At 47.2% G+C, this 15,213-nt stretch overlaps 1 protein-coding gene across 2 annotated transcripts in view; it reads right to left on the bottom strand.

Moving 5' to 3' along the window:
- Positions 1 to 516: 516 nt before the first annotated feature.
- The window catches only part of LOC135899103 (scoloptoxin SSD14-like), a 99,642-nt gene continuing 84,945 nt past the window's right edge, over positions 517 to 15,213 (bottom strand). For both annotated transcript variants that reach the window (XM_065428380.2, XM_065428381.2), the window contains 2 exons: positions 14,151 to 14,255; positions 517 to 751 (listed from right to left, as the gene is read on the bottom strand). In XM_065428380.2, coding sequence (XP_065284452.1) covers positions 563 to 751; positions 14,151 to 14,255 — 294 coding nt within the window. In that variant the 3' untranslated portion in view covers positions 517 to 562. The remainder of the gene's footprint in view (positions 752 to 14,150; positions 14,256 to 15,213) is intronic.

Below are 15,213 nucleotides of genomic sequence, written 5' to 3'. Positions count from 1 at the left end.
ATTTGCAGAATAACCCCCTGTCCTAAGTTCAACTATCTGAAAGGATAGGTCGGGCTTAAGTTTGCACATAAAGGCCATATCATTGATGAGGGAGAACATTTGTCATTCCTATAAGTGACTTACAGAGAAACCATTTGGCTTATACTGGTCTACTTAGTTGCCGAGTACTCATGACCTAAATTTATTCAGCTGCGTGCTTGAAGAATTCAGCTGCCTGCTTGAAAGGAAGGCGCTAGACCATGGAAGCTCTGCAATTAGGTCCCCAAACAAGCCCAGGGCGAAATTTTACAAATTAACAATTATTCCTTAAAATTCACACACCTGGAAGTTTGGCTGCCATCCACCCCTACATATCCCACATTTCTATAATACGCAAACTTCTTTGTGCTAGTTCTGTCGTAAAACCACGGAAAGAGCCCAGAGTATTATTGATCGCTTCAGCCGCACTAACACCTTCCCGATAAAACTGACAAAAACGACAAACAGGATCAGTTGGTCTTCCAATGTTGCTCTCTCTTTCTCTCTGTCTCTTTTTTTTTTATTTTGGCTCCTTGGTAGCACGTTATTTTTCCAACGAGCTCTTTCCTTTGCAATTTTTTGTCCTCTTGCAGGTGTCTTCCGTTTGCATGGCGTTCAACTTGTTCAACGTAGTTGTTTCCCCGCCGTCACTGGTACCATCGCAGTGCACGTTGTCGTTCGGGGCGAGCCACGACACGAGGGGCTGCTTGGCGAATATTCCACTGGCCGTGGCCTGCAATCCCGAAAAGGGCAGTTCGTTAAACGCTGCTTTAAGACTTGAATGAACATACTGATGTATTGATTGGGTGCTTGGGCGATTGGGCGATTGGGATAGGTGCAAGTGTGCTAAAGTGCGAGAACCGTCTACGTCATGATTAGAATTTGCAAGTGTAATTCCTTGCCTCATTTGCGCACAGCGAACTGATCAGTCAGGGACAAATGATGTGTAAACTGTGCATCTACAACTTCTTCAGATCTGTGCTCGTTAACCACGCAGTGCACTACAAGTACATTTCTTGGCCAAATTTCACATTAATCCACATGTAGAAAGAGCGCATTCCTCGCGCAAGCCTTCAACGCAATTCTTGTCTTGTCACTGGAAAAAAAGGATTCGCTGTTTACGTCCGCGCCGCGCTACGAGGTTAAACATAATTCAGCATAATTCGTTGAGAGGGTTCATAGACATAGAGTAAACCACTTATGTTTGAATAACGCTATTATCTATACCAGACGCTTTTCGAGTATCGACATTTTGTCACTTGATAACGAGATTTCTGGGCTGCATATGTTAAGATTTTTTATGTGTCAAGCAAACACGTGCATCGATAACGCAATATCGATTCCATTGTGAGGAAGGGCTCCTTTTCCTAATGTAAACGTTTTAGTGAAATACAAATTATTTGGGATTCGTTTTGCAACTGCCCTTATCTGATCACACCCAACTGACTCATTCACTGCAGTGGCGTCATGGCACTCCCCCACTAGGCTGGTGCATTGCTCATATGAACAAGCAGTGTTTTAGACAACCTGTGTAATTTGAGAGTAGTGCCAAAAACATCTTCCCCACACCTGCCATAAACTGCTTTCTATGAACGCTCTAGCGTACTTGCTGCAACGTACTGTAGTTGAAATACGGATACAGAAGCCCTGAAAACCCGGGCTTCTGTATCCGGAGCCAGGAAGTTCTCGCCCTGCGCATCAAGAACCAGCAAGGGACCGACAACCAAAGCTACAGTCTTCGACGAAGCCACGTGGCACACCAGCGCCGGCGAGCACATTGACCCCGAATATTCCTTGCTCAGAGGAGGCAAGGAAGATCAGCCACTTTTCTTTACTACAACGAAAACAATCTCGGAATACTACATGAATGCACTTTAAATTTTAGTAGAACTGCAAAGAGCGCCGAGATAACCATAAAGGATTATAGAACTAGGAAGAATGTTTCTCTTCAAATAGATAACGCGAGAGCTTTCCAAAGTGCAAGATTTATCAGTTAGCGAGAATATTCTGTAAACGTTTACTAAACTGGTGATGATTTGTTTTTTAATCCCCCTAAAACTGCCCAATTATTTGTTCTTTTTTGCGAATTTCGCGCCTTTGGGATTTTAATACGAAAAATATGAGTAATGTAGCTCTTCATAGTTTATTTTTCAACAAACTGCCAGCTGATTTCTCGGAAAATTTTTAGGCCTTGTCGTTTTAGCTAAATTACCCGACCAAGGCGCCGTTTAAGTATCAGTGAGAGACGCATGCTGAAATTTTCAAAGTACACTTTGCTCGAGATCAGCCCCGGTTTTGGTGAGCCAGTAGTTTTAATGGTTCGAAACATACAAAAAAAAATTGGTGGTGTACGACATTTTATTTTCGCGTCAAACATTTTACTAATTGGAAACTTCTGCAAGTCACAAAAACATTCTCCACGTTTCGTGCGTTATGTTTTCCTGCTCGAAATCACCACAGCTCTGTCTTAAAATATACTTTGTACATTCCTTTGCACAGAGACATTCGCCTACCCCAAATAAAATGTTCGCACATAACAGAAAATATTGGGGACCCCTTAAGTGTATCCTTGTCTGAAAACGCCCTGCGCATCAAGAAACAGCAAGAGGCCGACAGCCAAAGCTACAGTCTTCGACGAAGCCCCGTGGCACACCAGCGCCGGCGAGCACATTGACCCCGAACCAAATTATGCCGACGTGAACTCAGTGAAAAGCCGCTCAGACATTATTTCTGTCCTTACCGAGTTCTACGTATAAGCACACCGGATGTGACGTCTCGCCATGAGGCACAACGCAATCGCAGTGACACCGCGCCCGACCGGAAGTCGTTCGCGTGGTGCCTCTTAATGCAATCTACGCGCGCTAACAAACTCTGGGAATTTACAACTTTGTTAGCTTAATTTTATTTGTGGTATACGTTTGATTCTTTTCGCCTCCGTGTGCTGTTTCCAACATCGAGACGATGCCTTTTAAAAGGGGTACGTTGACACAAGTACCTGTTTCTTTTTACGGTGACCCTTTTCACAGTCTTAAACAAATTAGAGAGTCGTCGCTCAGCGCAAGAAGCTTCTTCCGGTAAACGAACTCTCTGGAATGTTGTTGCCGATTTGTTCTATTGTTTATGCGGTCGCCAAACCTTGTGTTGCACATTCTGGATGACATCTGAACACCAGTAATGGTAGTGTAATGTGCTAGGAGTCATGTTTGAACAGCCGATGCTCTTAGCCCAGGGATAAGATTTCGATGATTGACAACTCAATTCACTGCTATCGTAGCGCTTGAGCGTTACTTGCATTTCTGGACAAACGTTCACCAACTAAAGAGCTGCTTTTGCGATACGCATTTGTGCCGTCTCATCCTCCGCCGTCATTGAAACGTGACACTGTATGTTCATCGACAGTATAAAATTAGGAGAATTAGGAGCTGCTTGAAAGTTCCTGGCGTTCTTGAGTTTATTGACATTATTGCAGTCAACATATGAAAATAAATCTCAGACAAATTTGGCCCATTCTGTTGTGTAGGCTCAGGCACCGAGAAACAAGTGAAGCACGTTTTGATAGCAATAAGAGGCATAAAAATACAGTATGCTGCATCAGTGCATGTGCACACAATTCATTGTTCCACCTTATTAACTGTTCTTAGGCAAAATTAAAAGTATTTCATAATAAATTCAACGAAGCTCGGCAATGTATACGAGCGCCGTTTGATAACTTTTGGCGGCGCTAAAATTAAGCAAAATCTCGCATTGTCGTCAAAAGTAACACTAGCACTTCAGAACCCATATGAACATATATTTTCTATGGAAATCGTGTATGCCTAATTTCTTCCTTCTCATAGATTTCAACAACAATATTGTTAAGCATACGAAGGATTAAAACTGGAGACTAAAATATATTTACAAGGGAAAATGCAGCACTGGCCAGTTCAGCTGACAGTTCAAGAGCAAGTGAGCGTTCTTCCTCCTCTTTTCTCGGGTGATGACGCCCACGTGCCTCGTTCAAACAATCAAATACCACACGCGTGTAGCATAATCCCCCGGCGGCAGAAGCGACGTCCCGGAGCGTCTAAATGTAATCAATGGGAGGGTGATACTGCTTCAGTCATGTAACATGCACAATATTACTGGACTGGGAAGCAGATGGGGCGACAGGGGCGATTTCGTAGGTGACGCGAATCACAGCCTGAAGCACTCGGTATGGGCCGGTGTAACGAGACAGCAGTTTTTCTGCTGTATGTCTGACAGTCCGACCTGACGTGACGGAGACCACAGAAGCACCAAAGAACACGGTGGGAAGTGCACTCTCGGTGTCACCGGTCGTACAAACGCCTTTGACTCTCTTGGGATTTCAGAAGGCGGTCACGGGCAATTTCCCTAGCGTGGGCACAACGGGTGATGGCGTCAAGTGCATATTCACTGGTCGGTGCCGCGTGAACAGGGAGGGCTGTGTCGATGGGCCGTGCTGGTTCATGGCCGAACAGAAGAAAAAATGGGAAATAACCGGCTGTGCGGGGCCCGAGGAATTATAAAAAATGGTGACAAACGGTAGAGCGAGGTACCAGTCAGTGTGGTCTGAAGAGATATATTTGGCGAGCATGCCTGGGAGAGTACGATTGAGACGCTCCGTGAGGCCATTTGTTTGCGGATGGTAGACGTGGATAGTTTGGGCCTCGTGGCACACGACTGCAGGATGTACGCGATAACTTTTGATAGGAATTTCCAACAGTATATGAGTTGTAGCGGAGCTCCATGTAATAAAATCACGTCGCGTAGAAGAAAATCGGCGTCATCTGTGGCGCAGCTTGTGGGAAGCTCTCGAGTGATGGCGTAGCGCGTGGCGCAATGTGTGGACACAGCGATCCACCTGTTTGCAGAGGTACAAAGACGAAAAAGCGTGTCATGTCGGTAGATCGAGCAGGCAGCAGGAAAACCTACGTTTGAAAATTCCTGCCGCACAACTGCCTGAATGAGAGAGATCGCTGGGGCTGGTTGGTCGATGGTGAGGTCAAGGGGGTTTTAATGTAACGGCGAAGAACTTGTGGCCTCGAGCTCGCGGCAAACAATACGTGTGACGTGCTCATTTCACAGTGGTGAAGCGGCAAGGTCGACGCAAGACGACGTCGCAACCATGTTAGGGAGCCGGGAGAACTGTGGAATGACGCGACGGCTTTTCGCGAGCTCAAAGCGGCGGCATTTCATGACAATGTTGACGATGGACACATTGCTCAAGACCAATAAGTTGAACGCGTCGTCCGCGATGCCTTTGAGTACCTGGTCGACTTTGTCAACTTCGGCCATTTTCTCGTCAACTGTCCGGCAAAGAGTGAGCACGTCTTGTATGTACGAGATATACGATTCAGTAGAATACTTACCTGTGGTAGCAAGCTGTTTTCTAGCAGCCAGCTGCCAACCGGCGGGATTCCCAAAGAGGTCACTGAGCTTCTCCTTGAAAGCCTCCCAGCTAGAGAACTCGTCCTCGTGCGTCGACATGAGGACTAGATCCTGACTCAAGGAGTTCCACCCAAGTACAATAGGACATTCGCTAGCATAATGGCAGGGTCCCAGCGGTTGTTTCGGAACCAGACATGAGGAGGTCCGCCCAAGTAGAATAGGACATTCGCTAGCATAATGGCAGGGTCCCAGCGGTTGTTTCGGAACCAGACATGAGGAGGTCCGCCCAAGTAGAATAGGACATTCGCTAGCATAATGACAGGGTCCCAGCGGTTGTTTCGGAACCAGACATGAGGAGGTCCGCCCAAGTAGAATAGGACATTCGCTAGCATAATGGCAGGGTCCCTGCGGTTGTTTCGGAACCAGACATGAGGAGGTCCACCTAAGTAGAATAGGACATTCGCTAGCATAATGGCAGGGTCCCAGCGGTTGTTTCGGAACCAGACATGAGGAGGTCCGCCCAAGTAGAATAGGACATTCGCTAGCATAATGGCAGGGTCCCAGTGGTTGTTTCGACTAACGCGCTCATACAGGCGGAGCCAGTCTTCGACGTTGACATTATCCTGGCCGGAGAATATGCCAGAATCGCGGGGATTGCTATACCATAACGTACGTTGTTGTTGGGGTCGTAAGAATAAAAGGAAACGGGGTGTCGACAACGAGAGCCATGGCAGAAAGCAGGACGGTGCGGCCTCTGCAGAGTTCCGTGGCGACGACGGTGAATGGCACCCTCCACCAAAACGTGACCCGAACGAAGTGTTAAAACTGGAGACTATTTACAAAATATATTTAGAAGGGATAATGCAGCACTGGCTGGTTGATCCAACAGCTCAAGAGCCAGCGAGTGTTCTTCCTCCTCTTTTTTCGAGTGATGGCGCCCAGGCGCCTCGATCAAGCCATCAAATACCACACCCGTGTAACAATATATATAGCATTATTCCTCGGCCTACGAATTACTTCATGAAATGGCACACTTTTGTTTTTGTTTCTGCATTTATTGTTTCCCTTATTCTATGGCATGATGTGCATACAACACATTATAATATAGTTTACTAATATGTACTAGCTTTAGTCGTTGATAGAGAATATCCTGTTCATTCCTATGCGGCGAATCATTTGTGACCGTTTATTTGATCGGTTTGGCTCCCTCACTCGGAAGACCACTGTCGACGAGGATTTTACGAAATTATTTTGTGTCCAATAGAAGGAAAACAATGAAATCAATATTATGTTCGTCTTTATTTCTAGAAACAAACCGTATCGCAGATGGTTGGTCGGAGTCGACACCAAAAGTGTCTACGGAGACTTCAACCAAAGACGCAGAGTCGAGGTGTTCCACGAAGCCAAGGCATTCACCAACGAGCAACGTAATAGGCGGACAGAGGCGATTGTAGAAGTATATATTGCTACAGCTACCGGTGATGTCAAGCGTTCCGAAGGGTAGTGGGAGAGCTTTACGACTCGTGAAGACGCCGGACGATGTGAAGAGGAACGTTGCATCAGTAATGACATCGCATAATATGGGTACGAGGGCGAAGGAGCCAGGCGGAATATCTGTGTCCTCGCGCACGGTAAGTTTAGAAGGGCAGTCACGATCTTCGTGCAATGGTGCGTCACAAAGAAGGCAAAATTCAACTTCAGCGCGTGCGCAGTTGATTACCGCTTTATGACGGGATAAGAAGACGCATCCAAAATGACGTCATGTGAGCAGGCAGGAAGAACAATACACTCGACGATATAAACAATGCCGTGAATAAGCACACGTATTACAGTACAGGCTGCGTACGGAATGACGTGCTGCGCACTTGCGTAGGAAGCGACAGTCCAGAAGCAGCGTGGTCACCTTGCAATGTCAGCGGCAGTTTGGCGGCTATCACAGAAACGGCTGCGCCGGTATCCACAAGAACGAATGCAGGAACACCTTCTACAGAAATTTCCACCACGTTAGCAGGACAGGCGCCCGAACATAAAAGAGTTCGAACCGGACACAGTTTTTGCCTCTTCAACTGCGACGTTCAGTTTTGCTGGTCGCAAGGTGCGGGTCGCCGACGCATTGGGGAGAATGAGCGTCCACGAGAGGATGGCGAGAGACGCGACCGAAGTTTTGGGAGGTCAGCATGAGGATACGGTTAGGGGGAAGGAGCGGCGTAGTTGCGGAAGTGATGGCTGCCGTACTAGAACGGCCGAGAGGCGTTGCCGAACGCTTGACGACGACGGCGGCAATGTCGCGGGGATGTGTCCGAGAGTGCAGCACGAATAACAGATGGGACAATTGTCAGGTGTCTTCCAAGAAATACCTCTCGGTGCGGTCCAAGATGCAGCATGGCTTTCCGGTGGCACCGGTTGGGACTGGGACGAGAAAGGCGCCGGCGGAGGCCTGCGAACTTCCTGCGCATACGTAAGAGGCGCGGCCGCAGGCCGGAATGCCTGCGCATAGGTGAGAGGCACGGCGACAGGCTGCATTGCCAGCGCAGAGTTGAGACCCGCGACGTGAGGCAGCTGGTGGTGTGCACAATGGATAACATGAGCGACCTCTTCGGCAATGAAGGTGCGGAGAGCGTTTGAAAGACGGGAGCTGCGCTCCAGAGAGGAGGAAACTAATGAACGCACGAAGTCCTTGACCAGCTGAAAAAATGAGGATTTGTCGTACATGCTGTCAAGGCTCGCCAACGAGTCGTCGCTTCACGGAAGACGCCGAGTCGAAGCGCGTTACTTCCTTAACTCATGATAACTTTGGCATAGGCTGATGACTTCGGAAACAGTGCGCTGACTCCTGGCTAGGAGCATCTAGGATGACCGTTATTAATGCGTTTCAGTATGTGGTGAATTCTCTCAGCTTTGGGCACGGCCGCGTTGACTGATTTACAAAGGTCCACGACGTCTTCAACGTAGCTGGTGAACGTTTCTCCCGTATGCTGTGCTCGGGCGCGCAAGCGTTGTTCAGCGCGCAGCTTGCGAACAGCGGTTCGGCCGAACACTTCCGCAAAGGTTGCCTTAAAGACGGACCAGCTGGGTACGTCACTTACGTGGTTGTGAAACCAGAGTTGGGCCACGCCAGCCAGATAAAGCACGGCGTGGTTAACTTGGCTGGCTCATCCCACTTGCTCCTCACCTATTCGTATGACGTAAATCAGTCTTCCACTTCTTCGTCGTCTGCACCGCTGAAGATACTGAAGATCTTGGGGCCCCGCCATCGTGAAATGATGGTGTACGTGATGGACTGTGGCACCGGCGCCGTTTGGGATGAGCTGTCGGTCATGGTGGGCGGTAGCGTTCTTGATCGCAGCTCCACGGCTTCAAGCGACGGGGTTTGAAGCCCAGCAACTCTACCAATTGAGAAGAGGTTTATTTGGGGCACCTTATGCAAAGACGCAGCAACCGGAAATGGCGAGGCAGCTGTTCTATTGGGGTTTTGAAATCGAAATCGTATCTCAGCCGCCCTCGGGGGGCGCTTCCGTACCGACGCCCAGCCTATTTAAGGCGCGCGCACTGCAATAAACTCTGTCTGCCTCGGTCTCCTTCTGCGTCTCTGTGCCTCCCTACGGCCGCCGTCAAAATATGGCGATGCACTCTAAGAAGATAATGGTGTGACACACTGCACACTTTTGTGTGCAGTGTGTCACACCATTATTTTATTTTGCTCAGGAAGATAATTAGTCGATATAAATAACCGACTTCTGAAGCAGCGAAGCTAGGGAAACAATATAAATAGAAAGTTTCAGCCTGCTTTGCAAAACATCCGAATGACCAGCTTCTGTCGCTCTATCTTTAAGTATTGGCATTTTTCAGCTTACTGTATATGCCCGCAAAATACGAAAAAATACCACGTGATATTCCGGCTTGCATGTTTTGGTTGCACTGCCCCCAAGCGTGCCGCGCACAAACAAACACAGCATTTAGCCGGATGTGCTGTCGCTGCGTCTGCTTATCGCTAACATGAACCGCCGCGAGGGAAGCAATCGCTGGCGTAAATCGCACAGACAACGCCTTCATCACTGCCCTGTCACCGCTTAAGTTGCAGCACGCCCTGCTAGATTTTAAAAAATTAAATTATGGGGTTTTACGTGCCAAAACCACTTTCTGATTATGAGACACGTCATAGTGGAGGACTCCGGAAATTTTGGCAACCTGGGGTTCTCTAACGTGCACCTATATCTAAGCACACGGGTGTTTTTCGCATTTCTCCTCCATCGAAATGCGGCCGCCGTGGCCGGGATTTCATTCCGTGACCTCGTGCTCAGCAGCCCAACACCATAGCCACTGCGCAACCATGGCGGGTCACGCCCTGCTAGATGCTATCTTCGTTTGTTCGCGGACAGTTTGGGAGCGCTGAAACCACAGAGCGCAAACGGGTATGTCACTTGCCACGCCGCGCAAAATCCGGTGTTTTCGGATGATTTTCGAACCATGTATGCGCAGGCCTTTCATGTGACGCAAGGAATTCACTGAACTACTAATTGAATTTGCCAAGCTAAAATACGTGGAAACATCGTAAACTATGATTTACACACAACTTACAGACATGATAGCCCTCGGCGTGTAATTTGAATATATGAGCAAATATAATTCTGTTACGCGAAAACTCAAACAAGCCCCATTTCCAGCGTTTCTACAATGCATAGACCTGACACGGTGTCCGCCTTTTGCGCACGCCGGCGAGTAAATATCTGATAGTACACGGAGTGGTACGCCCACTTCCTTGGAATACTTCAGATGGCGCTCACCTCCTCCGCCCTATCGCAGCCTATCCGAGAGGCCGAGTTTCGGCCAGAATGCCCACCGGCGCGCATAGCATTTGTCGCGAACTTTTCCCTGCAGACAGTACGGTTACATACGCTGTAGTTGCCGGGAAGCGCGAGATACAGCCAGAGTTCTTTGACTGCTACCGCGTTCCACTCTCAAACGCGAAGCTTAAGCGTTATCCACATAATGTTTTGTATTTTGCAGGCTAATACTTAATTGATTGGAAGTTAGCACTGTCTAATATGTCATTTTGTGAGTCCCTCTACAAGTTTCTAATTGGAAGTTTTTTGCCTAACTTCGTTGTTTCAGAAGTCTGCTCATTAATTTTGAGTGATTATCTAATTAGGCAACATACAAAATTAGCGCACAAAACTAAATACAAAAGGGAGTAACATGACTTTGGTCGCGTCGTCTTAGCATGCATCGGTGTTTTTCTTTAAATTGCGGCTAAATTTAGCTGAATCACCTAGCATACATACACACACACACACACACACACACATATATATATATATATATATATATATATATATATATATATATATATATATATATATATATATATATATATATATATATATACAACCGCCGACATGCTACTGCTGCAGCACACCGGACATATCTGCAGTTATATCTGCCACACGATGAATGAGGCTACGTTGCCTTTGAGGCGCGATGCATCATCTTCTCTTCTGTCATACAGCCGACCTCCATTCTCCCACCGATCTCCATCTCCGGCCGGCTACTCCAACACGACCACGTGTTCACGTACCTCGAGACGTCGATCCCCGACATCATTCCAACGCTCCGTTTCCCCGACACGCCCAGCCTCTCAGATCCCTTTCCACGCGGAAAACTATTCTGCACAGTTTTATAGTGAATCCTGCACATTCGCAAACTGTTGCGATTTGTCGATAGCGACCGTCAGGCATGTTATTGGTGTCGGTGGAAGGTGTGCGATTATTGGCTTTCGTTGACAGAGGAACTACTATTCCTGTTATGGGTGCATCCAGACTTCTGCGATCACATGAAAAAAAAATGAAAACAATTATTCGTCCATTCGCACAATGTACTGCACACATCATCATTGACATTATCCGTCACCCCATTCAGTCTGCCATTTTATTCTCGTCCGCTCGCGACCTCTATTTAGGTTGGCAGTTTGGCTCGCTGGCTTCCGGTTTAATTTTCTCTCATCAGCGCGTCGTACAATCGATCGATACCGACGATACTACCAGTGTTTACGTGCGACGATTACCTTTCTTCATAGCTGCCTATTGTATGCTCCCTCCCGGTAACGATCACCTGTTACCCTCTTGTCCGCCAACGTTACCAATGGCGGTGTTTATGTCGCTTCGAAAGGCCGCTGTCTGAGGTTGTCATTGCTTGAAGCCTGGTGTGTTCAAAAGAGCGTTGTGCATTCATCACCGTTGTGAATACAACCCCAGACATTATTCTACTGCAAGGTACCGCTGTCATTTGCTGTGTGCACACTCAACCTTTCCCTCAGCCGGACATATCTGTTCGGTCCTCGCTTCCATAGTAAGCCCTCAACTGTGCAACATCAAAATATATTTCGTGAATCTTTCTGCTTCATGGCACTTTCTTGTGGAAATAACATACGCCTCTTCACGTTATCAACGTGAGCAGGTCGAACTTCCCGAGTGGCTGCAAGCGAATGAAAAGAGATTACTCCCACAAAACCTGATTACAGAACTTGACTAGCTTACTGCAAAAGTTGCAGCCGCTGGCTGTCGTAGGGGTGGTGAAAGTAGTCACAAGTAAATTCGCCTGTATCAGGAAATTGAAATGCGAATTACCACATCTACGTTAACGCTATCTGAAGAACAGTACAGGCCACGTCACGAGTGTGTAGGGTGCGGGGCGGGTGCGCTTCTAACGCATGCAGTGGCCCCTACCAAAGGAAGTTCGAATTGCATACTTGATTCTCGAGATGCACTTTCACGCAGACAGTGCTCATCAGTCGATATCATGCATGTGTTTCCACAGCTTCCCTTTCTGATAATTCTATCCAATGACATGGAAAGCCTGGATGCGTGAAAGGCAGCGAAAAGTATGCAGTTTGATCTGTAAGTTGCTTCCACGGGGTACTGCGTTTAGCCGATCCCAGATAGTCAATGGCAACATGGGTAACGAGGCAATTTTTTTTACAATGCTTCTAAAACAATGTTGAGAACTCTTGTCATGCGGCACACTTTGGAACGTGCTTGAACCCCATCCAGATAAAATTATCAACAGCAACCAGACCCCTCCCGCACCTAGCACAAACAGTCAGATCGTCGATCATCCTTGGGCGAAATCGTGGTGCAGTGTTCACCACGTGGCACCCACATACAACAAGCAAACACAAGGGGAACGTGCACAGTCCTTACGTTTGGACCAGCTTTCTTCGTTGACACAACGCCTGGCATCTGCTCGTTCCTTGCTGTCCGACCGCCGACATCAGGACACATTTGCGCGTTCACAATCGCCTCCCATCCTCGCTATCCGTCAACCCAGCGCCTACTCCGCAAATTAACTTCACCGTGGGCCACAGTCGGTTAGAGAAGTCACCAGCGGTTTCCCGCTTTTGTTCACGTGGAATCATTGTTACATAAGGCTGTTTTTAGCATGGCAACGCAGCCACCCATCGGGCACCGAAAACCGAGCAAGTGTGGTTCCTGTCGCCTCTAGGAATCGTCAAAAAGAAGCAGATGCGCCAGGAGTCTGTCTATCACCGTGAGGGTCGAAGAACTGGTCACCTTTGAGCGCATGCTAAAAATCAATTATGTCGTTGCAGCTCGACGTCAGAAGGTGGCGCCAAACTTCTCAGAAGCGCACCCCTACGACACTAGACCGCCATGACTGGGGCCGTAAATTTCAAGAGCGCGGATGAGAGGGCCAAGGATTATTTAGTAGCGGAATAACGAGACGCAGTTTTACTAAAGACCCCAACGTACTGACCTTTAGACTCGAAAGTTCTAACGCGGCGGCACCTGCTTGCAGAAATGTTCATTCCAGTTAAGCTACCAACACGCTTGTTCCTGCAGGGAAACTGGTCAAAGAGCACACGAAAGTTGTTTCGTAGTAAAACGGCAAAATGAACTAAAACTAGCCTGAGTTTAATAGAGAAATCAATCGCAAGGCACATATTTACTATAGTTATGATATTTACGTGATGTATTTTATTGGGTAATTTCGTGGTGAGAGCATCTTCCAACCGGCCCATTCGCAGTATTTGTACAAGTAGCTTTACTTATACTCAGATTCAATTTATGTGTCTGTACGGGTTTTGGCCAAGTCGGGCAATAACATACTTTTTGTGGAACATAAGATTGTGGAAGGGAAAGGAAGCCACTTCTAGGGTATAAGGTAGCAGCATAAATTCAGAAGCATTGCGTAAGAACTATTTTGCTCAGTTTGTTAAAACTGTGCTATAAACTTTTCTATGTGAAATTTTGTAAATGTGCGTGATTCCTTTCAAAACGGGGCAGCCTGTGGCTTTTCAGAAAAAAAATCATATAATAATGCGTCTTTAACGCGTGCAGGTCACTTTGACGCGGTGAGCTTTTGTGGTCTTGTGATGCCGCATGACAGGCAGGTAAGTGGGTGCAGCCGGAAAGCTTTTAACCAGTAGCCGAGGGCTAATGCCGAAAAGGTATCCAGTCAGAAATAACTTCTTTTTTTTCTTGGGTTCAATTACGCATAATCAGTCTGTATGCGTCATATCAGACTGGGAGCTATCGCGGTCTTCGGGATGTCGGGTGACCCACAGGCCAAGTGTGGGTGGTTCAAAAAAGTTTTTCTAACAATCGCGCAGGGCTGATTGCAGAATTGGAACAGAAAAGTTTGGAAAAGCTTCATGTTGCAGCGCCCATAGTACGACGAAAATCACAATAACTCGCCAATGAGCGCGTGTATCGCGAAAGAATAACACCAACCTCAATGTCCGGATCCTTGTCTGAGGCCACGGCAGGTGTGGGAAGTGTTCTAGTCGCCGACCGGACGCAGGTAGAAACATTGTGATCGTAGATGCAGTTTAGCACCTGCGAAGAGACAGCTGTGTAAATAGCTTCTCTAGGTTGGAACCCTTATAAAATATCTGACATTAACACCCTCAAATCAGTTCAAAATAAAGCAATTCGATTCATAGACCACCGTGACGAGTGGCACTTCTCACCCTCATCACACCTTGTTGCACTAGGTCGACAACCTATGTCCCAGCGGCGTGATCGTGAATGGCATAAAGTATTGCATAATCTCGTTAACGCCCCACGCTAATCAATAATGAACAACTATCTGTCTCCTGATAAATTGAGACCTGCAAGAAATAGCCACAAGCTTGACCTTACACTATTTGCGCCGCGTACTTACATATTTAGGCATAGCTTATTTTCTCGTACAATCGAAAAATACCAGGTGAAACTAGGTCACTGCCTTTAGAGGAATTTTGTATAACTTGATTCATGCTGCGTTTATTATTACTCGCTATATCTTTTATTTTAAAGTTATCCTGATTCCAATGGTATGGATGCTAATTTGTGCAGAAGAATGTTTTGTTATATGGAATGTACAAACCCACTCCTGCGATAGCCCAATTGGGCTGTAGTTTGTGCAAATAAATAAATCACAAAGTTTGAAGTCATTCCTATGTTGTGACTACATTAGCAAAATCATGAAGTCACCTAAAACTGCCGCTCAGCCTTCTTAATTATTGAAGATAAATCTTATTTTCAAGGTTCGGTGGGACTGCACTAGAAAGTTATAACACATGAACTGTGCTTCCCACCTTGCCATACGGATAATACTGTGCCCGGTGCTGCGAGAACGCAGCAGGCTCACTAGTGTGCTTCAGACAATCCGTTCAGGGTGTGAAGAGTCGTCCCAACAAATACACATGCAAGTTTTTGCGAAGTCAGAGGCTCGTCTCACGCTCACCGTCCGAGTATATCCGCTGAGCGGCGTTCACTGTCCGCGATGCAAATGCAAACGTGCTCATGCAAG

This window comes from Dermacentor albipictus, chromosome 7 (genome assembly GCF_038994185.2).
Source record: "Dermacentor albipictus isolate Rhodes 1998 colony chromosome 7, USDA_Dalb.pri_finalv2, whole genome shotgun sequence".
Classification (NCBI taxonomy): Eukaryota; Metazoa; Arthropoda; class Arachnida; order Ixodida; family Ixodidae; genus Dermacentor; species Dermacentor albipictus.
This window is presented reverse-complemented; position numbering and strand designations above follow the sequence as displayed.